Here is a 21,268-nt window from a genome sequence, read left to right on the forward strand (position 1 = left end):
GCCAGGCACAGCCGCCGGTACCTTCCCCGGCCCGGGGGATGCTGCCACGGACGGCGGAGCGCCGGCCCCACCCGCCGGCCGGTGCCGCTCCGGGCTCCTCCGGCCCCTGCGCCGCGTCCCGGCTGCTAGGAGACAGCAGCGGCCGTAACCCTGCCCCGGCCCCGCTGCTGCACAGACACCTCCCCTCACCCGCTGCTCTGGGGGGGAAGGGAGCTTCCAAGCTCATCCAGCCCAACCCCTGCAGCCAGCAGGGACATCCCCAACCACAGCAGGCTGCTCACAGCCCCAACCAACCTGACCTGCAATGCTTCCAGCCATGGGGCAGCTCACACCTCTCTGGGCAGCCTGGGACAGGCTCTCACCACCCTCAGGGGCAAACATTTCTCCCTCCTGCAGTCTGAATCTCTCTCTTTGAGTTCCAAACCATCCCTCCTTGTGCTGTCGCCATAGGCCCTCCTCAAAACTCTGTCCCCAGCTTTCTGCTCAGCCCTTGAAGCACTGCAAGGCCACCAGAAGGTCTCCCTGGAGCCTTCTCCTCTCCAAGCTGACTAAGCCCAACTCTCTCAGCCTGGCCTCACAGCAGAGGTCTTCCAGCCCTGCCAGCATTGCTGTGGCCTCCTCTGGCCCTGTCTGTGCTGTGCTGAGGGCTCCAGAGCTGCCCCAGCACTGCAGGGGAGGTCTGAGCAGAGCACAGCAGAGGGGCAGAATACCCTCCCTGCCCCTGCTGCCACAAATCAGCCCAGGACAGGTTTGGGTTCTCGATGCCACCTCACATCCAGCTTTTCACCCCCAGCATCCCCAGCTCCTTCTCCACAATGCTGCACTCCAGCCCTTCATTCCCAGCCTGGACTGATACCAGGGTTTGCCACCACCCAGGTGTTGAACCTCAGGATGTTCATTTCTCCAGTCTATCCAGGTCCCCCTGGATGCATTCTGCCCCTCAGAGATGCCTCAGCTTGGTCCCACTGAACAGCAGCCGCTGGGTTTTGAGGTGACTGCTGCCTTTTCCTTGCCCCTCTCCAGGCAGCACAGGTGGAGAGCCCTCAGGCAGAGCTTGGACATGGCCATCACAGAACTCTTGGAGCACAAGGCAGCTGGAAAACAAAGCCAGCAGGTGTTTGCTCCCAGGGGAGTGGGAATTCAGCTGGCCTTTGGACAGCAGTGTTTGGTTTTCAGGCACAGCAGCCCAGAGGCCAGAAATGTCACAGTATCACAGGGTCACAGTGTCACAGTGTCACCAAGGTTGGAAGAGACCTCAAAGGTCATCGAGTCCAACCTGTCACCACAGACCTCATGGCTAAACCATGGCACCAAGTGCCACATCCAATCCCCTCTGGAACACCTCCAGGGATGGGGACTCCACCACCTCCCTGGGCAGCACATCCCAAGGGCCAATTACTCTCTCAGTGAAGAACTTCCTCCTCACCTCCAGACTAAACTTCCCCTGGCACAGCTTGAGACTGTGGCCTCTTGTTCTGGTGCTGGGTGCCTGGCAGAAGAGACCAACCCCCTCCTGGCTACACCCTCCCTTCAGGTAGTTGTAGAGAGCAATAAGGTCTCCCCTGAGCCTCCTCTTCTCCAGGCTAAGCAACCCCAGCTCCCTCAGCCTCTCCTCACAGGGCTGTGCTCCAGACCCCTCCCCAGCTTTGTTGCCCTTCTCTGGACACCTTCCAGCAACTCAACATCTTTCCTAAACTGAGGGGCCCAGAACTGGACACAGGACTCAAGGTGTGGCCTAACCAATGCTGAGCACAGGGCACAAGGACTTCCCTGCTCCTGCTGGCCACACTGTTCCTGATGCAGGCCAGGATGCCATTGGCCCTCTTGGCCACCTGGGCACACTGCTGGCTCGTGTTCAGGTAGCTGTCAATCAGCACCCCCAGGTCCCTCTCTGTTTGGCAGCTCTCAGCCACTCTGCCCCCAGCCTGTAGCTCTGCCTGGGGTTGTTGTGACCAAAGTGCAGCCCCTGGCACTTGGACTTGTTGAATGCCATCCTGTTGGCCTCTGCCCATCTGTCCAGCCTGGCAAGGTCCCTCTGCAGAGCCCTTCTGCCCTCTAACTGACCAACATCTGCTCTCAACTTGGTGTTGTCTGCAAATTTGCTGCTGACTGACTCAATGCCCTCATCCAGATCATCAATGAATATGTTAAAGAGGATGGGGCCCAGCACTGATCCCTGGGGGACGCCACCCGGGCAGTGCTGCTTGGGAAGGGGGTTTTGAGTGGAGATGCCTCACAGTCAGCTTGCTTTTGTCACACACCCATTTTGTGTTGGTCACCCTGAGTGCCAGGCTTCCCCAGGTTGGGAACAAAAAAAGAAAAGCCCCTCATTTAGTCATTTAATGAGTCAAAAATGCACACAGAGTACGAGGAAAGGCTGGTTCATCCATCAGCTGGGAGCAGGTAGGAGGACAACCAGGACACCAAACAAAACCCCCTCTTGACAAGAGGACAGAGCACTGAGGTGCAGCCCAGGTGGGAAAGCAGCAGAAGGGGCAAAGTAGCACTAAACTCATCTTCCCCTGCCATCCCCTGCAGAGAGTGCAGAGCACAGCCCTGTGAGGAGAGGCTGAGGGAGCTGGGGGTGTTCAGCCTGGAGAAGAGGAGGCTCAGGGGAGACCTTCTTGCTCTCTCCAACTCCCTGAAGGGAGGCTGTAGCCAGGAGGGGGTTGGTCTCTTCTCCCAGACAAGCAGCACCAGAACAAGAGGACACAGTCTCAAGCTGTGCCAAGAGAAGTTTAGGCTGGAGGTGAGGAGAAAGTTCTTCCCAGAAAGAGAGATTGGCCATTGGGATGTGCTGCCCAGGGAGGTGGTGGAGTCCCCATCCCTGGAGGTGCTCAAGAGGGGATTGGATGTGGCACTTGGAGCCATGGTTTAGTCGGGAGGTGTTGGGTGATAGGTTGGACTTGATGATCTCTGAGGTCTTTTCCAACGTTATTGATTCTGTGATTCTCTGATGGGCACAGACACCAGGCCAGCAAGGCCACCTACCTGGCTGTCACCTCCTGGCTGTCACCTACCCCTGTGCACAGCAGGTTTGGGGCTCTCACCTTGCCCATTGGACTCTCCTAGGCAGGAGTGGGCAGGACAATCACAGATCACAGGATGTTAGGGGTTGGAAGGGACCTTTGAACCTCATCAATTCCACCCCCCCCCCGCCAGAGCAGGGCCATAGAATCCAGCACAGGTCCCACAGGAGCACATCCAGACAAGGCTGGAAAGGCTCCAGAGAAGGAGACTCCACAACCTCTCTGGGCAGCCTGCTCCAGGGCTCTGGGACCCTCACAGGGAAGAAGTTTCTCCTCCTGTTGAGGTGGAGCCTCCTGTGCTGGAGTTTCTATCCATTGCCCCTTGTCCAACCACAGGGTGCAGTGCTGGTGGGGAACAAACTGTTCTGCCCTGCAGAGGCTCCAGTGCTGCTGCTGTGCTTTCAGGGCTGGTGTGTGCAGAGCAAACACCCTGTGGGAAGCTGGCACCTCTGAGGGCTTGGCCACCCTGGCCACCATGCCAGACACAGTCCCACTTGGCATCTTAACACAAGTCTGGCAGAGCAGGCAGAGGAAAGCAGGGCCCCAGCCACAGCCATCCTTCCCCAGTGCAGGGCTGTTTTCCTGCTACAAAGAGCTGCTTAGAGCAAATCCTTCCCCATGTCACCACTTCCCAGCCCAGTTTCAGGCTGTCTGCTTGGCTGCCTGGTAACAGCACGGCGTGGAGCTCCCCTCTGCAGGGATCTCAGCCTCTCCCAGGGGTGCAATTCACTCCCCTTGCACAGAAATGCTCCTCTCCTGGTGGTGTCTAAGGAACAATCTTGGCCTGCAAAAAGGTCCACGTGGGATGGCAGCACCAACCACCACCCCCCTGCTGTCCCAGGGAGAAAGAAGCCTGCAACATCCTCTGTCTCCCCCACCCCCAGGATGACATCCCCACCTCTCCCCTGGGCAGGCTCCTTGCCATCTGCCCCTCCAAGCCTGCAGGGAGGTGCAAGCACCTCAGCAAGGCAGCACCCACCAGAACCAGCCCTGGCAGGCCCTAGCACCCCAGCTGCCACCCTGACCTCCAGTCCCAGGCTTCATAAAGCCCTCAAGCCCCACTGCTGAGACACACTGCTGGATGTGGCTGTGAGCAACCTGCTGTAGTGTGAGGTGTCCCTGCCCATGGCAGGGGGGTTGGAACTGAAGGATCCTGGAGGTCCCTTCCAACCCTGACAATTCTGTGCTTCTAATATCCTCTGCATTAAGCCTGACCTGCTGGCCAGGAGTATCCTGGGAGCATGTCCCCCACTGCCAGCTCTTCTCTAACATCCCTCAGGGCTCCTTTCCCAGCTGCACACAGGTACCCAGAGCTGAACTGGCCCCCACCAAGAACCTGCTGTCCCAGGCTGAGAGAAGCTCCCACCAGCCTCCATCTCCCCCACCTCCAGGAGGACACAGCCCACTCTCCTCCAGGCAGGCTCCTTGCCACCCCCCTCTCCATGCTTGCAGGGAGGTGCAAGCACCCCAGCAAGGCAACACCCACCAAATCTAGCCCCACAGAACCCCAACTGCCTCCCTGGCTTCATAGAGCCCCCAGGCCCCACTGCTGAGACAAGGAACAAACCTGACCTGCTGGCCAGGGGGATCAGGAGGGCTGGGAGCATGTCCCACACTGCCACCTCCTCTCTGAGAGCCTCCAGAGCGCCTTTCCCAGCTGCACATAAGTAGCCAAGGCTGAAGCAGCACTTGGGGGCATTTGCTAGAGGTAAATGCTGATGTACAGGACCTGAGAGGAGCTCAGCCCAGCAGCAGAGAGAGCAAGCTGAGTGTTTTCTTTCTCTCTTCTGCCCTTCCCCGTGGTCCTCCTGAGCTTTAGCTCTCCTGTGCTTCAGCTCAGCCCTTTTACTGTGCTCCTTCCTAGCTGAAACCCTTTGGCTGCTGCTAGAGAGCTGAGGTGGCTCTGCCTGTCCCTGCCTGCCTGGGGAGCCCTTTCCATGGCCACAGCTCCTGGGAGTAGTGGTTTGAAGCCAGCAATAAATTCCTGAGATGAGTAAGATTCATTTGAAGATTAAATCCTGGGAGGCAAATCAGCCAAACCAAAGGGAATGTTTTCCTGGCTCAATCCATCCTGGGACACACAAAAACCTGGGGACCCCACCAGCAGCAGACATGGAGCTGAAATCCTGCATCTAGGAGGTTTGCACTGGGAAGAATTGGATCCAGTAGGAAACCTGCTGGTTTTCCAAGGCCTGGAGACACATTCAGCTGCCTGCTGGTGGAAGGAGGAGCCCAGGTCATCACTCAGGCTGGACAGGGTGGGCAAGGATCTGGGCCATTTTTCCCTTCAGGAATGAAAACACCTTGAGTCCTGTGTCCAGTTCTGGGTTCCTCAGGTTAAGAAGGACATTGAGAGACTTGAAGGTGTCCAGAGAAGGGCAACAAGGCTGGGGAGAGGCCTTGAGCACAGCCCTGTGAGGAGAGGCTGAGGGAGCTGGGGTTGCTTAGCCTGGAGAAGAGGACACAGTCTCAAGCTGTGCCAGGGGAAGTTTAGGCTGGAGGTGAGGAGAAGGTTCTTCACTGAGAGAGTCATTCATCATTGGAATGGGCTGCCTGGGGAGGTGGTGGAATCCCCATCCCTGGAGGTGTTCAAGAGAGGATTGGATGTGGCACTTGGTGCCATGGTCTGGTCATGAGGTCTGTGGTGCCAGGTTGGACTCGATGATCTTTGAGGTCTCTTCCAATCTCGGTGATTCTGTGATACTGTGTCCTCTTGTTCTGGTGCTGGGTGCCTGGGAGAAGAGACCAACCCCCACCTGGCTACAACCTCCCTGCAGGGAGTTGGAGAGGGCAATAAGGTCTCCCCTGAGCCTCCTCTTCTCCAGGCTAAGCAACCCCAGCTCCCTCAGCCTCTCCTCACAGGGCTGTGCTCCAGACCCCTCCCCAGCCTCATTGCCCTTCTCTGGACACCTTCCAGCATCTCAATGTCCTTCTTAAACTGAGGAGCCCAGAACTGGACACAGGACTCCAGGTGTGGCCTACCCAAAGCATAGCACAGGGCACAATGACCTCCCTGCTCCTGCTGGCCACAGTGTTCCTGATGCAGGCCAGGATGCCATTGGCCTTCTTGGCCACCTGGGCACACTGCTGGCTCCTGTTCAGCTGCTGTCCACCAGCACCCCCAGGTCCCTCTCTGCCTGGCTGCTCTCAGCCACTCCGACCCCAGCCTGTAGCTGTGCAGTCTAGAGAAGAGGAGACAGAGGGGAGGCCTCATTGCTCTCCACAGCTCCATGAAAGAAGGCTGGAGCCTAGTGGGGGTTGGTCTCCCCAGCTGAGGAACAAGCAATAGGACAAGAGGAATGGCCTCAAGCTGCATCAGGGGAGGTTTAGGTTGGGCATGAGGAACAATTCCTTCCCCTTGAGGGTTGTCAAGGCCTGGCCCAGGCTGCCCAGGGTGGAGTCCCCATCCCTGGAGGGGTTTCAAAGCTGTGTAGCTGTGGTGCTGAGGGCCATGGTTTGGTGGTGCCCTGGCAGTCCCACTTCTTTAAAGCCCCACCATTGGGAACACAGGCTGGAGCATGCTTGGGGGTTGGCCACTCTCACCCCTGGTTAAAGCAGCTCAAGCACAGAGTGGCTGTCAAGCACCCTATGAAGGACACAGTGACTGGTGACAAAACCCTTCTTGCTTGCCACACACAGCCCCCCTCTCCTGTAGCACATTGCCCACCAGGTATCATTTATGTGACCTCTTGGTGGCCACAAGGCTTTCAGTGAGGTGTGGGGGTAGTGTGTCTGGCAGTGTCACAGATGCTGTGTAGCACTGGAGGGTACAGAGAGAATCATGGAATCATAGAGTGGGTTGGGTGGGGTTTGCAAGGGACCTCCAAAGGTCATCCAGTCCACCCCCCCTGCAGTCAGCAGGACATCCACAACTAGATCAGGCTGCCCAGGGCCCTGTGGAGCCTCACCTTGAATGTCTCCAGGCATGGAGCCACAACCACCTCCCTGGGCAGCCTTTTCCAGTGTCCCACCAAACAGGTGGAAGGAAGGGGGACAAAGCAGGGAAGCAGAAGGGTGAGGTGCAGGTCACCCTGGTGTGGCTGGCCCAGGGCAGCTGAGCATCTCCATTCTTCATTCTCCTCAACATGAGGAGAAACTTCTTTACAGTGAAGGTGACAGAGCCCTGGAGCAGGCTGCCCAGGGAGGTTGTGCAGCCTCCTTCTCTGGACACATCCCAAACCCACCTGGATGCATTGCTGTGTGGGCTACCCTAGGTGATGCTGCTTTGGCAGGGCTGTTGGACCTGATGATCTCTGGAGGTGCCTTCTGACCTCTGATGCTCCGTGATTCTGCAACCCTTCCACCCCGAGGCCCCAGGAGTGTCCATGGAAACACCAGCACCCAGGCAGAGCGGCTGTTTTTATTGCAGAGGCAGCCTGGATGGCACCCAAATGCCCAGCTCAGCCCCGGGAGCTGCTGCGGGGAGCGAGGGGCTCACTCACGGCCCCTCAGTACGGGAGGAGCAAGCCCTGCGCTGCCTTCCTCCCGCCGCTGGCAGGCGGAGGGGAGGGCTGGGAGCAGGTCGCCCACGCCGCTGGTGGCAGAGGCGCTTGGCGCTTCCTGCAGGAGAAGCTCAAAGCTCAGAGCCCCCCTGGCTGCTCGGTGCCAGCTGCTGGAGCGTTGCTGGCCGTGTGGCTTGCTCCCATCAATCTCGGAAGCGAGGCGCTTCGGAAGGAGTGGAGGCGGCTGGAAGGTTTCACCCTTCCCCTCGCTGCTCATTGCTCAGGGGGCGGTGGGGCGCCGGAGAGCGAAGAACCTGCCCGGAGCCGCCCTGCACTCGAGCTGCAGCCGGAGGGAGAACAAATCTGTCTCCTGGTAGTCGTCAGCCAGCTGGAAGGGTGAAGCTCTGCAGCAGCGTGGTGAGGAAGAGGAAGAGCTCCATGCGGGCCAGCTCTTCTCCGGGGCACATCCGCTTCCCTGGGGCACAGCAAGGGGAGCCTGAGCACCCTAACGGCTTCACCCGCTGCGTGGACGGGGGAGAAAAGGGCACGGAAGGATGGAGGGGAAGCTCATGCTGTGGGTGGGACCCTGGTGACAAGCAGTATCTGCGGTGGGAGTGGACCCTGGGAGCAGAGCCGCGGAGGGCAAGGTGCAGGGCTGAGCACTGACCTGCTGAGAAAGCCATGAAGGCTTCACGCTTCCTGAACTCTCCCTTCTCGTCCAAGAAGTGGCCTGGGTCAACTGTTTTGGGGTTCTCCCACTGGGTCGGATCCGAATGCACGGAAGAGAAGACCGGGATCACAGCTGTGCCCTGCAGGAGAGGAGCGGGACAGGGCTGGGAGGAGGGACAGCAGCACCCAGACCTCACCACACACCTTGTAAACCTCACTGCTGAGATGGGGTAGCATCTGAGGGACGAGGCAGGCAGGCTGGGTGCCCCCCTTGGTGCCTACCCGGGTGGCTGTGGCTCTGTGCCAGGCAGGGACAGCTAACGTGGGGCTCCACTGTCCCCATGGTCCTGCAGTCTCTGTACAGCTCCTGAGACTGAAGTCCACAGGTTGCACAGGGTTGGAAGGGACCTTCAAAGGTCATCTTGCCCAACACCCCTGCAGTCAGCAGGGGCACCTCCAACTAGAGCAGGCTGCCCAGGGCTGCATCACTGGGACACTGAGACAGCAGGAAACAAGGGAAGAGAACAGAGGACACCCTGTAAGGACAGCACAGAGCTCTTCCCTTTGCTCACTTCTCTCATCTTCCTTCATCTTCCTTCTCACTTTCTCCTCCTCTCAGTCCTCTGCACTTCTCCACACAGCACAGTGTGAGTGGACAGCTGGGACAGGTCACATCTCTAACTTTAGCTATGCCACCTCTGGCTGCTTGAATCATTTATTCCTTGAGCACCCAGCTCAGGCCGGGGTTGCTGAGTTACTCCCACTGATTGATGCTCAAACCCCTCTGCTGCACAGAGTCCAAAGTTTGGAGGTGTCCTGGCAAGGTGCCTGCTGAACACAGCCAAACCCAGGGTGCTGAATGTCCCCAGATCTGCTGAAGAGGTTGGGGCTGGCTTGGACCCACACCAGGGCGAGCTCAGACTCCCTCCACATCTCCATGGTGAGGGGTCTGGAGCATTGAAGGACATTGAGAGACTTGAAGGTGTCCAGAAAAGGGCAACAAGGCTGGGGAGGGGTCTGGAGCACAGCCCTGTGAGGAGAGGCTGAGGGAGCTGGGGTTGCTTAGGCTGGAGAAGAGGAGGCTCAGGGGAGACCTTCTTGCTGCCTACAACTCCCTGAAGGGAGGTTGTAGCCAGGTGGGGGTTGGTCTCTTCTTCCAGGCAAGCAGCACCAGAACAAGAGGACACAGCTTCAATCTGTGCAGGGGGAAGTTTAGGCATGATCTCAGAGAGAAGTTCCCCACAGACAGAGAGATTGGCCATTGGGATGTGCCGCCCAGGGAGGTGGTGGGCTTGGAAGTGTTTAAGCAAAGCCTGGATGAGGCAATCAGTGCCATGGTCTGGTTGATTGGATAGGGTTGGGTGGTAGGTTGGACTTGGTGATCTTGTTGATCTCCTCTAACCTGGCTGATTGTGTGATTCTGTGAGAGAGGTGTCCCAGGACAGCCCAAAGGCCAGAGGTGTGTGGGCAGAGCTGGCAGCAGCGTTCGCCTCCCTCCACGCCTCCGCTCAGCTCTCCCCGACCGGGGTTGGGAAAGAGCTGAGACCTTCACACGTGAGCAAACAGTCTGAGGACAAAACCAAACCACACTGCAAACTGCCCTGGCCCTGGGGGAGGTCAGAGGGGAGCTCAAGGGGCACAAAACAGCTACCTTGGGGATGGTGTAGCCCTTGAAGAGCACGTCCTGCATGGTCATGCGGGGGAAGTTCTCGATGCGGCTCCGGTGGAAGCGCTGCAGCTCGTGGATCACTGCGTTGGTGTAGGGCATCCTCACCTTGTCCTCTGTGCTGGGAGCACGGCTGCTGCCCACCACTGCATCGACCTCCTCCTGCACCTTGGCTGGGGGGGGGAGGGGAGCACACAAGGCAGGCCCACATGGAGCTGTGGTGCTTGCTGTCCAAGCCACCCCCGAACCTCTTGCACCTATCCTAGAGCCAAAGGGTGAGCTGGCAGAGGGAGCAACCCAACACAGCCCCTTGTGGAGGCCAGAAGTGGGGATCTGCCCACATGCCTGCCCAGGCCAGGCAGCTTCAAAGCCCCTCTCGTGGTTTTAGGCTGCACCTAGGAAAGTTTGCCACACATCTTGAGCAAAATGGGGTGGAATGTAAATAGTCTGAGACACCTGAACGTGTCCAGAGAAGGACAACAATGCTGGAGAGGGGTCTCACAGCCCTGTGAGGAGAGGCTGAGGGAGCTGGGGTTGCTTAGCCTGGAGAAGAGGAGGCTCAGGGGAGACCTCATTGCTCTCTCCAACTCCCTGAAAGGAGGTTGTAGCCAGGTGGGGGTTGGTCTCTTCTCCCAGGCACCCAGCACCTGAACAAGAGGACACAGTCTCAAGCTGTGCCAGGGGAGGTTTAGGCTGGAGGTGAGGAGAAAGTTCTTCCCAGCAAGAGAGATTGGCCATTGGGATGTGCTACCCAGGGAGGTGGTGGAGATACCATCCCTGGGGGATGTTCACAAAAGGCTTGGCTGTGGCACTTGGAGCCATGGTTTAGTTGTCAGGAGATATTAGGTATTAGGTAATAGGTTGGCCTTGATCTGTGAGGTCTTTTCCAACCTGGTTGATTCTATGATTCTATTCTATGACTCTAAAATCTGCCTGGTCAGGAGGTGTTAGGCATTAGGTCACAGGTTGGGCTTGATGATCTCCGAGCTCTTTTCCAGCCTGGTTGGTTCTGTGACTCTCTATGATTCCAAATTAGCACTGGGTGTGAAAAAGGACAATGCTGCTGAGGTCTAAATAATCCCATTGGGCTGGTTGCTGACATAAAGGTAGCTGTGCCAGATAACTCTTTCTCTTTCCAGTTTCTTTCACTCCTAACAGATTCCAGCTGCTGGCTTCTGCTCAGCTGTTGCTGACCTTGGCTGCATTCTTGTTGGGGCTAAGTGCTACCAAACAACTCTCTGCTTCCCTCCTCTGTCTTTTCCCCTTGTATAGGCTGGGGGAAAGGAGCAGGCAGGAGGTAGCTGTTGCTAACCCCCTGCATTTCATACTGTAGGTTGTAAGTTTTGCTTGTAAGCACAGCTTCCTTTGCCTTCCAACTGAGCTGCTCTGGCAGTTTGAGGTGGGGGGAGGGAGGGGGAATAATATCAACCCAGCACACTCATAGATGAATCCATCCACACAGGCAGGGATCATAGAACCAACCAGGTTGGGAAAGACCTCAGAGATCATCAAGTCACCATCACTGGAGGTGTTTAGGAAGAGATTGGATGGGGTGCTCAGTGCCATGGTTTAGTTGATTAGATGGTGTTGGGTGAGAGGTTGGACTCAATGATCTCAAAGGTCTCTTCCAACCTGGTTAATTCTCCCCTCTCCTCTCCTCTCCTCTCCTCTCCTCTCCTCTCCTCTCCTCTCCTCTCCGAACCTCTCCTCTCCTCTCCTCTTCTCTCCTCTCCTCTCCTCTCCTCTCCTCTCCTCTCCTCTCCTCTCCTCTCCTCTCCTCTCCTCTCCTCTCCTCTCCTCTCCTCTCCTCTCCTCTCCTCTCCTCTCCTCTCCTCTCTCTCTCCTCTCCTCTCCTCTCCTCTCCTCTCCTCTCCTCTCCTCTCCTCTCCTCTCCTCTCCTCTCCTCTCTCTCCTCTCCTCTCCTCTCCTCTCCTCTCCTCTCCTCTCCTCTCCTCTCCTCTCCTCTCCTCTCCTCTCCTCTCCTCTCCTCTCCTCTCCTCTCCTCTCCTCTCCTCTCCTCTCCCCTCCCCTCCCCTCCCCTCCCCTCCCCTCCTCTCCCCCTTCCCCTCCCCTCCCCTCCCCTCCCCTCCTCTCCAAACCTCTCCTCTCCAAACCTCTCCTCTCCAAACCTCTCCTCTCCTCTCCAAACCTCTCCTCTCCTCCCTTCCCCTCCCCTTCCCTCCCTATTACCTAATGCCTAACACCTCCTGACAACAAAACCATGGCTCCAAGTGCCACATCCAGTCCCCTCTTCAACACCTCCAGTGATGGTGACTCCACCACCTCCCTGGCCAGCACATCCCAATGGCCAATCTCTCTTGCTGGGAAGAACTTTCTCCTTACCTCCAGCCTAAACCTCCCCTGGCACAGCTTGAGACTGTGTCCTCTTGTTCTGGTGCTGGGTGCCAACCCCCACCTGCCTACAACCTCCCTTCAGGGAGTTGGAGAGAGCAAGAAGGTCTCCCCTGAGCCTCCTCTTCTCCCTGATTTCCAGGATGGGCTCCCAGATCCCTTTGGGCTGTGTGAATCTGTTACTAATGGCTCTCACCCTTGGGTGACACAGCCAGGATGGGTTTGGTGTGCACACACAGAGGACCTTCCAGGGCTGGGTCTCCCTGTGCCTGTGCTGCAGCTGGACCTTGATCAGAGGGCTCAGTCCCCTTCTGCTGCCCTTACCTTGAATGTGTGGCTGTTTGGCCAGCATCATGAGGAAGAAGACCAGGGTGTTGCTTGTAGTCACAGTCCCAGCACCAAAGAGGCTGAACACTGACATGATCAAGTCCTCATTGCTGTACATGCTCTCTGGGCTGCTCTTCTCCTGCAAGGATGTAGGGGTATGGAATCATGGAACCATGGAATAGTTTGGGTTGGAAGGGCCCTTTCAAGCTCACCCAGCCCACCCCCCTGCAGCCAGCAGGGACATCCCCAACCACAGCAGGTCACTCACAGCCCCAAACAACCTGACCTGCAATGCTGCCAGCCATGGGGCAGCTCACACCTCTCTGGGCAGCCTGGGACAGGCTCTCACCACCCTCAGGGGCAAACATTTCTTCCTTCTCTCCGCTCTGAATCTCCCTCTTTGAGTTTCAAACCATGCCCCCTTGTCCTGTCACCACAGGCACTGCTCAAGAGTCTGTCCCCAGCTTTCTGCTCAGCCCTTGAAGTGCTGAAAGGCCACAGTAGGTTCTGCTCCAACCTCCCCAAGTGGGATTTGGTTCAGAAACCCTTCAGGGACAGGACTGGGATGGGAGCAGGGGGAGGACATCACCTCTGGGGGTGAGGAAGCCTGGGCCAGGCTCTCCCCACCCTCAGGGTCAAACATTTCTTCCTTCTCTCCAGTCTGAATCTCCCTCTTTTAGAATCATTTCAACAGGAAGAGACATTTAAGGTCAGCAAGTCCAGCTGCTGGCCCAGCACTGCCAGATCACCACTAAACCACATCCCCCAGCACCACAGCTCCAGGGCTCTGAAACCCCTCCAGGGATGGGGACCCTGCCCCTGCCCTGGGCAGCCTGGGCCAGGCCTTGGTAACCCTCAAGGAGAAGGTTATCTAAGTGATCTCCCAGGCTGCAGCCAGGCCAGGGGGGTGTCCAGCCCTCAGGCCCCTTCACACTGCTTCTACCTTCTCTGCTTTGATAAGGAAGCAGTCGATGTAGTCCCGGGGGCAGCTGGGATCCAAGGTCTCCCTGTGAGCCTCAACCCTTCCTCTGATGTACTCCTTCAGCTTCTCACACTCAGCCAGGACTCTCTGATGGGGCCCTGGCAGGTGCTGCATGGTGCTGGGGAAGGTGTTGTAGACCTGGGGGTGGAGGAGGCAGACACAGGGGGGGCTCAGGTGCCCGGGTGGAGCCTCTTGCTCCTTCCCCCAAAGCCACACTGTGTCCCCCAAAGCCACACTGTCCTCCCCAAAGCCACACTGTCCCCCCCTAAAGCCACACTGTCCCCCAAAGCCACACTGTCCATCCCCCCCCAAAGCTACACTGTCCTCCCCACAGCCACACTGTCCCCCCCCAAAGCCACACTGTGTCCCCCCAAAGCCACACTGTCCATACCCCCCCAAAGCCACACTGTCCATCCCCCCCCACAGCCACACTGCCCCCCCCACAGCCACACTGTCCCCCCCTCAGCCACACTGTCCCCCCCCAAGCCAAGGAGCATCCCTCAGCCAGGGGAGAGCGTTGGGTAGGAGGTTGCCTAAGCCCCGCAGGGACCCTGGGGGAGTTTCAGGCTCAAACGTTTCCCACAGCCCTTGAGCAGGGCAGTGGTGAAATGTGACTCAGCCCCTCCTGGGTGTGAGCAGGAGAGTGAAGGCCATCCTAAAGAACCCCACTGGAGAGACACAGACCACAAGGCCCTGTTCCCAAAACGATTTCCCTCTTCTCTCCTTGGCTCTGGGGAGAGATCCTGACTGGCTCCTGCTTGCCCTTGGCTGCATTGCTGTGCTCTTAACTCCTCTGCTTCTGTCTCTTCTCCCTTTGGAAGGGGGCCCAGGGAGGGAGAAGCCAGCAGCTTCCCCTGGGCTTTGACCAGGAGGGGATCCTGTGCTGTTTGTTAGCTGTAAAGGTTGTAAATCATAGCAGCTAGGCCAAAGCTCTCCTTCCTCAGCTGGCTTCAGCTCAAGCGGTGCTCAGCAGCTAGAAACTTAGTTGACCCCTTCTGCCTCTCCCCTGCTTTCCCCCTGCACTCCTGCAAGTGATCCTACACAGACACCACAGCTGGGGCTCCCTAGCTTTCATTTCTTCTATAGATTATGAAGTACAAACTTCAAGCCTGTGCCCATAGGGCAGGTCCTTCAGCCCTCTGATCAGCTTTGTGGCCCCCTCTGGACCCTCTCCAATAGTCAGTTCCATGCCTTGCTGAGTGCCAAGTGCTGCACTTTGGCCACAGCAACCCCATGCAGAGCTACAGGCTGGGGTCAGAGTGGCTGAGAGCTCCCAAACAGAGAGGGACCTGGGGGTGCTGATTGACAGCTGCCTGAATATGAGCCAGCAGTGTGCCCAGGTGGCCAGGAGGGCCAATGGCATCCTGGCCTGCATCAGGAACAGTGTGGCCAGCAGGAGCAGGGAGGTCATAGTGCCCCTGTACTCTGCTTTGGTTAGGCCACACCTTGAGTCCTGTGTCCAGTTCTGGGCCCCTCAGTTTAAGAAGGACATCGAAACACTTGAAGGTGTCCAAAGAAGGGCAACAAGGCTGGGGAGGGGTCTGGAGCACAGCCCTGTGAGGAGAGGCTGAGGGAGCTGGGGTTTGTTTAGCCTGGAGAAGAGGAGGCTCAGGGGTGACCTCATTGCCCTCTACAACTCCCTGAAGGGAGGTTGTAGCCACGTGGGGGTTGGCCTCTTCTCCCAGGCAACCAGCACCAGAACAAGAGGACACAGTCTCAAGCTGCACCAGGGGAGGTTTAGACTCGAGGTGAGGAGGAAGTTCTTCACTGAGCGAGTCATTCGTCATTGGAATGTGCTGCCCAGGGAGGTGGTTGAGTCCCCATCCCTGGAGGTGCTCAAGAGGGGATTGGATGTGGCACTTGGTGCCATGGTCTAGTCATGGGGTCTGTGTTGACAGGTTGGACTCGATGATCCTCGAGGTCCTTTCCAACCTAAGTGATACTGTGAGACTGTGATACTATTGGGGCCTCCAGGGCTGGACCACAGGTGGGGTCTGTCCCTTTCCTGCTATTTCAGGTTTGGAGGCAGAAAGGTCTCACCACCAGCTCCTGGAGGGATCCCAAAGTCTCACCTTAGCTGGCTTCTCTACAGCCCCCTGCTCTCCAAAAGCCCTGCTGAGAAAACCAGCAGAAAGGTGGACAAAACCCCAATGGGTTTGGGGTCTACCTGAAGTGATTTGGGCTCAGTTTGGATCCCAAACCTGCAAAGTGTCATAGCAGCTAGGCCAAAGCTCTCCCTTCCTCAGCTGGCCCCAGCTCAAGTGGTGCTCAGCAGCTAGAAACTTACTTGACCCCTTCTGCCTCTCCCCTGCTTTCCCCCTGCACTCTTGCAAGTGATCCTGCACAGACACCACAGCTGGGGCTCCCTGGGTTTCATTTATCCTATGGATTATGATGAACAGACTTCCAGCCAAGGTCCATTGAATCACAGAACTGGCAGGGCTGGAAGGGACCATTCAGGAGCAGTGGTTCCCACCCCATGATGTTCTGAGGCACTGCTGGAGGGTTTACCACTCTCCCCTGCAGCAGGAAGGATGAAACTCACAGACACAGGCCTGGGAGAAACGCCGCTGGAGGACACACTCATGGTGCCTGCCTTCTTCTGGCCCAAAGGCAGCCCCACACCACCATGCCAGGGGGCATTATTCTTGTCCTCACCAGCACAGTGGTGACAACAAGGTCAACCTGTCCACCTCACCTTGCTCCTGGCTTTAAGCCTCTTGTCCCAGAGGCATGGTGGCTGAGATCATAGAGAACTGTCAGGGTTGGAAGGGACCTCAAGGCTCAGCCAGTTCCAACCCCCCTGCCATGGGCAGGGACACCTCACACTGCAGCAGGTTGCTCACAGCCACATCCAGCCTGGCTGCAAACACCTCCAGGCAGGAGGCTTCCACCACCTCCCTGGGCAACCTGTGCCAGGCTCTCACCACCCTCCTGGGGAACAACTTCTTCCTCACATCCAATCTCAATCTCCCCATTTCTAGTTCTGCTCCATTTCCCCCAGTCCTATCCCTCCCTGACACCCTCAAAAGTCCCTCCCCAGGTTACTTGTAGCCCCCTTCAGATCCTGGAAGGCCACAATGAGGTCTCCTTGGAGCCTTCTCTTCTCCAGACTGAACAACCCCAACTCTCTCAGGCTGTCTCCATAGCAGAGGTGATGAAGGGACAAAGCACCTTGCACAGACACAGCTGCACCAAGCTCTGTTCTGCTCTGCTGCCCCAAGTGTAGGATGGAGTGGCAGACAGGCACATGACTGCCTTGGAACCCCCCCAGCTTTCTTGGAGTCCCCTGCAGATCCTGGAAGGCCACAAGAAGGTCTCCTGGGAGCCTTCTCCTCTCCAGACTGCACAGCCCCAACTCCCTCAGTCTGTCCTCACAGCAGAGCAGCTCCAGCCCTCTGCTCATCCTCATGGCCCTTCTCTGGACACCTTTCCAGCAGCTCCAGATCCTTCCTAGAACAGAGGCTCCAGAAACTGGGCAAAGTGCTCCAGCTGTGGTCTCAGCAGAGTGGAGCAGAGGGGGAGAATCCCCTCCCTTGACATCAACCCAAGCTCTTGCAGACCTGGGGTTAACTCTTTGCTGGGTTTCTGTGGCCTCTCCATTGCACCCCGTTGGGGGTTGTAGTCCTGCCTGTCAATACAGCTTCCACTGGCTCCCAGCTGAGCTGCTCTGGCAAAGCTGATGTTGGGGGGGGGGGGGGGGGTTTTATGAAATTTCAACCCCCCACAGACACCTACCTTGGCCACAGTGGGAGAGGAAGAAGCTGATGTAGTTGCTGATGGCGTTGCAGGGCCAGGAAGGCTTTGTCGGTGTAGCTGTACCGGCTCCCGAAGACCACGGAGCAGATCACGTTGGACACCGCGTGGCTGAACAGGACCATGGGCTCAAAGGGCTCCCCTGCAGCCCCACAGGAGGCAAGACAGGCAAATCAACCTGGCAATGGTTCCTTATCTCCTCCAGCACAAACCCCCACCCTGCCTCGCCCTCTGAGCCCCTTGCCTCGGCGCTCCAAGCTGTGGTGGGGGCTGATGGCTCCGACCAGCTGCTGGAGCTCCCTACAGCCTCCAGAAGGGAGGTTGTAGCCAGGTGGGGGCTGGTCTCTACTCCCAGGCACTCAGCACCAGAACAAGAGGACACAGTCTCAAGCTGTGCCAGGGGAGGTTGAGGCTGGAGGTGAGGAGAAAGTTCTTCCCAGCAAGAGAGATTGGCCATTGGGATGTGCTGGCCAGGGAGGTGGTGGAGTCCCCATCCCTGGAGGTGCTCAAGAGGGGATTGGATGTGGCACTTGGAGCATGGTTTAGTTGTCAGGTGGTGTTAGGTATTGGGTAATAGGTTGGACTTGATGATCTGTGAGGTCTTTTCCAGCCTGGTTGATTCTGTGAAGTCTGTCACAGCCAAGCCAAGAGCTGTGGGCTCCTGCATCACTTGGAGCCAGGGGTTAGTTAGTCAGGAGGTGCTGGGTGACAGGTTGGACTTGGTGACCCTTGAGGTCTTTTCCAACCTCAGTGATTCTATGATTCTAGGATTTCTATGCTCTACCTCCCTGCTCCTTAACTCCTCCCCAGTTGGGGAGTTGAGTCTGAGGAAAGCAGAGGCATCTCCAGGTGCTTTAAGCTCCTACTGTCATGCCCTGGGCATCTGAGGCACTGCAGAGCATCTCCCTACTTCAACCAAGCCCTCTCCACCACCACCACCCATCAGAGGCAGAGGAGCCAGCATCTCACTGAGCTTCCATCTCCTGCTGTGCTCAGGAAGCCCCAGGAGAGGTGGTGGTACTGGCAACAGCTCAGTTTTCCTGGAGAGGAGGACATCCCCCTGATACCTCCTGGCTGCCAGGGCAGGATCTTCTTGGTGTGTTCTCAGTGCCATGTTTCTGGGCATGAGATGCTCCTCAGTGATTGCCAGCCCCTGCCCCAGGTCAGGAGCAGACCTCTGCAGCTCTCTCTGGGTGGGATGGGGCTGGATCTAAGCCCTTTCTCTCCAGGGATCCTCCACAGAATCACCAAGGTTGGAAGAGACCTCAAAGATCATCAAGTCCAACCTGTACAGCAGCCACTGCAGACAGCTCTGAGGACCACACGTGTCCCAGGAGGCTGCTGTGTGTCCTCCAGCTGCTGCAGGGGCCAGGGTGGGCAGGGCCCACGTCACCTTTTGAGTTCTGACAGGAGTTCCACCAGGTGCTGTGCCTCCTCCTGCACCCTCTGGGTCATGGAGCTCTTCCCCATGCCAAAGTCCCGCAGGGTGCTGAGCGTGAACCTCCGCAGCTCCTTCCACTTCTTCTCATTGTAGGAGACAAAACCTGCAGGGAGGCAGTGGAGACCTCTCACCTGGCCACCCCCTACTCCTCCACAGGAACAGAGAGCCTTGCTCCCAGCCTGCCTGAGGAGAAGTGGGGCAGGAAGCCAGGGGATGTGCGCAGAGCATCCTCGAAAGGCTGAGGATCTCCACAGAGAAGAGCTGGCAGCTGGGGCTGGCTACTGCAGTGCACACTGTCCTTGGGCAAGAGGCTTGAGAGCTGCAGGGATTTGCAGGGTGGGAAATGGGGGGGTTGAGGCCTTGGGTCCCTCAGCAGGCTCTGGATTTCTTCACTGGATTTGGATGTGGTCCCTGAGCAGCCTGCTGGGGGTGCCCCTGCCTTATCAGGGCATGGACGGACCGGGTGGTCTCCAGGGGTCCCTTCCAACCCACACCACGCCAGGATGATTCTGTGAGCATGGCCAGCTGCAGCCGGGGGCTTTCTGCTCCCCTAGAGGGCCATAAGGTCTGGGAGGAATGCAGCCACCTACCATAGTCTTTGAAGAGCTTCAACAGAAGGGGTATCTGAGGTCTGCCTCCAAACTCCTCAGAGCGTCCCACCAGAGCATCCTTCACCGCCTCGTACCCGCACAGCACCACCGCCGGCCTCAGCCCCAGCCACACAGTGAAGATGGAGCCATAGGTGCTGCTGAGCTGGGGGAGGACACAGCTGTGGTGAGCCAGGGGCCCCCAGCCCAGCCTCTCATCTGGGTTTGAATTAGATCTTGCAGCCAGGGTGCTGCTGGACCCTTGGGAAGGGATGGGAAGCACCTCCCTCAAAGCTGATGTCCTCACCCTGCTCCCATCCCAGTTCTGTCCCTGAGGGGGTTCTGATCCAAATCCCACTTTGGGGGGGTTGAAGCAGAGACTACTGTGACCTTTCAGGACTTCCAAGAGGCTGAGTAGAAAGCTGGGGACTGACTTTGTGAGCTGGGCCTGTGGTGACAGGACAAGGAGGGATGGTTTGGAACTCAAAGAGGGAGATTCAGAGTGGAGAGAAGGAAGAAATGTTTGCCCCTGAGGGTGGTGAGAGCCTGTCCCAGGCTGCCCAGAGAGGTGTGAGCTGCCCCATGGCTGGAAGCATTGCAGGTCAGGTTGTTTGGGGCTGTGAGCAACCTGCTGTGGTTGGGGATGTCCCTGCTGGCTGCAGGGGGTTGGACTGGATGAGCTTTAGAGATCCCCTCCCACCCAAACCAGTCTGTGGTTTGGTGACCTCCAGAAAGAAGCTCTATCTGAAGAGGGGTTAGTGTCACCACCACATGTCCTTTAAAGGAGGAGGAGGACTTCAATGACTGCATTGATTGTGCTCCCAGTAGGGATTTAGGCAATTCTGGCACAGCAAGAGTAGAGAGAGGGGAAAAGAGGAAAGAAAGATTGGGCAAGAGTCACCTTCACAATTCCCCTTTCACTCTGGCACAGGACATTCTCCCTCTCCTCTCCTCTCCTCTCCTCTCCTCTCCTCTCCTCTCCTCTCCTCTCCTCTCCTCTCCTCTCCTCTCTCTCCTCTCCTCTCCTCTCCTCTCCTCTCCTCTCCTCTCCTCTCCTCTCCTCTCCTCTCCTCTCCTCTCCTCTCCTCTCCTCTCCCTCTCCTCTCCTCTCCTCTCCAAACCTCTCCTCTCCAAACCTCTCCTCTCCAAACCTCTCCTCTCCTCTCCTCTCCAAACCTCTCCTCTCCTCTCCTCTCCAAACCTCTCCTCTCCTCTCCAAACCTCTCCTCTCCAAACCTCTCCTCTCCTCTCCAAAACCTCTCCTCTCCAAACCTCTCCTCTCCAAACCTCTCCTCTCCTCTCCTCTCCTCTCCAAACCTCTCCTCTCCAAACCTCTCCTCTCCTCTCCAAACCTCTCCTCTCCAAACCTCTCCTCTCCTCTCCTCTCCTCTCCAAACCTCTCCTCTCCAAACCTCTCCTCTCCAAACCTCTCCTCTCCTCTCTTACCTTCTCATAGGTCTTGTAGAGGGGCAGGGACATCCTTTTGCTGTAGGTTGCCCAGGATGGGCCATGGGGCTGGTCCAGGGGGCAGCTGGCTCCTCATGGTGTTGCTTCTCCACAGCAGCAACCACAGGATGGGCAGGAGGAGGAGGAGGGAAAGCAGCAGCCCTGCTGCCCCAGCATCCATCCTCTCCTGTGCTGCAGAGCAGGGAGAAAGGGCAGAAATTCCCTCTGCAGGGAGTCAAAGCCAGGGGATCTGCGAGCAGAGGGGAGCCAGAGCCTGGTGCCTCTGCATACCCTGTGCTCTATATAGCCTCAGCCCTTCCCACAGCCCAGGGGCTCCTCCTGCCCCTGCCCTCTCGCTGCCCAGGCAGGCAGGGACACAGACACGTTTTTTTTTCCAGGTCAGGCAGGTGCCAGGGTCTGCAGTGTTGTAACACAGGCTTGGAGCTGACTCAGGCTGCTGGAAGGGTTGCAAAACCCCCCTGGATGTTGTGGGGGGAAATGACAGCTCTGCCTGAGAAGTTGTCATTGCCCTGGCAAAACAGCAAGCAGCAAAGTGAGGTCACTGTGTTGT

At 57.6% G+C, this 21,268-nt stretch overlaps 1 protein-coding gene across 1 annotated transcript; it reads right to left on the reverse strand.

The window, feature by feature from the left end:
• Window positions 1-7,701: 7,701 nt before the first annotated feature.
• LOC137457928 (cytochrome P450 2C5-like) lies at window positions 7,702-20,881 on the reverse strand. Its single transcript, XM_068169677.1, is given in 13 exon segments — window positions 7,702-7,865; window positions 7,867-7,946; window positions 8,139-8,280; window positions 9,792-9,979; window positions 12,483-12,624; window positions 13,429-13,605; window positions 15,540-15,544; window positions 17,212-17,255; window positions 17,257-17,367; window positions 18,620-18,767; window positions 19,255-19,417; window positions 20,698-20,724; window positions 20,726-20,881. Coding segments are annotated over 13 exon segments (1,494 nt in total). The 5' UTR covers window positions 20,879-20,881; the 3' UTR covers window positions 7,702-7,751.
• Between the last annotated feature and the right edge of the window lie 387 nt (window positions 20,882-21,268).

Source organism: Melanerpes formicivorus, unplaced genomic scaffold (assembly GCF_026170545.1).
Source record: "Melanerpes formicivorus ecotype bairdi unplaced genomic scaffold, bMelFor1.0.p_v2 SCAF_211, whole genome shotgun sequence".
Classification (NCBI taxonomy): Eukaryota; Metazoa; Chordata; class Aves; order Piciformes; family Picidae; genus Melanerpes; species Melanerpes formicivorus.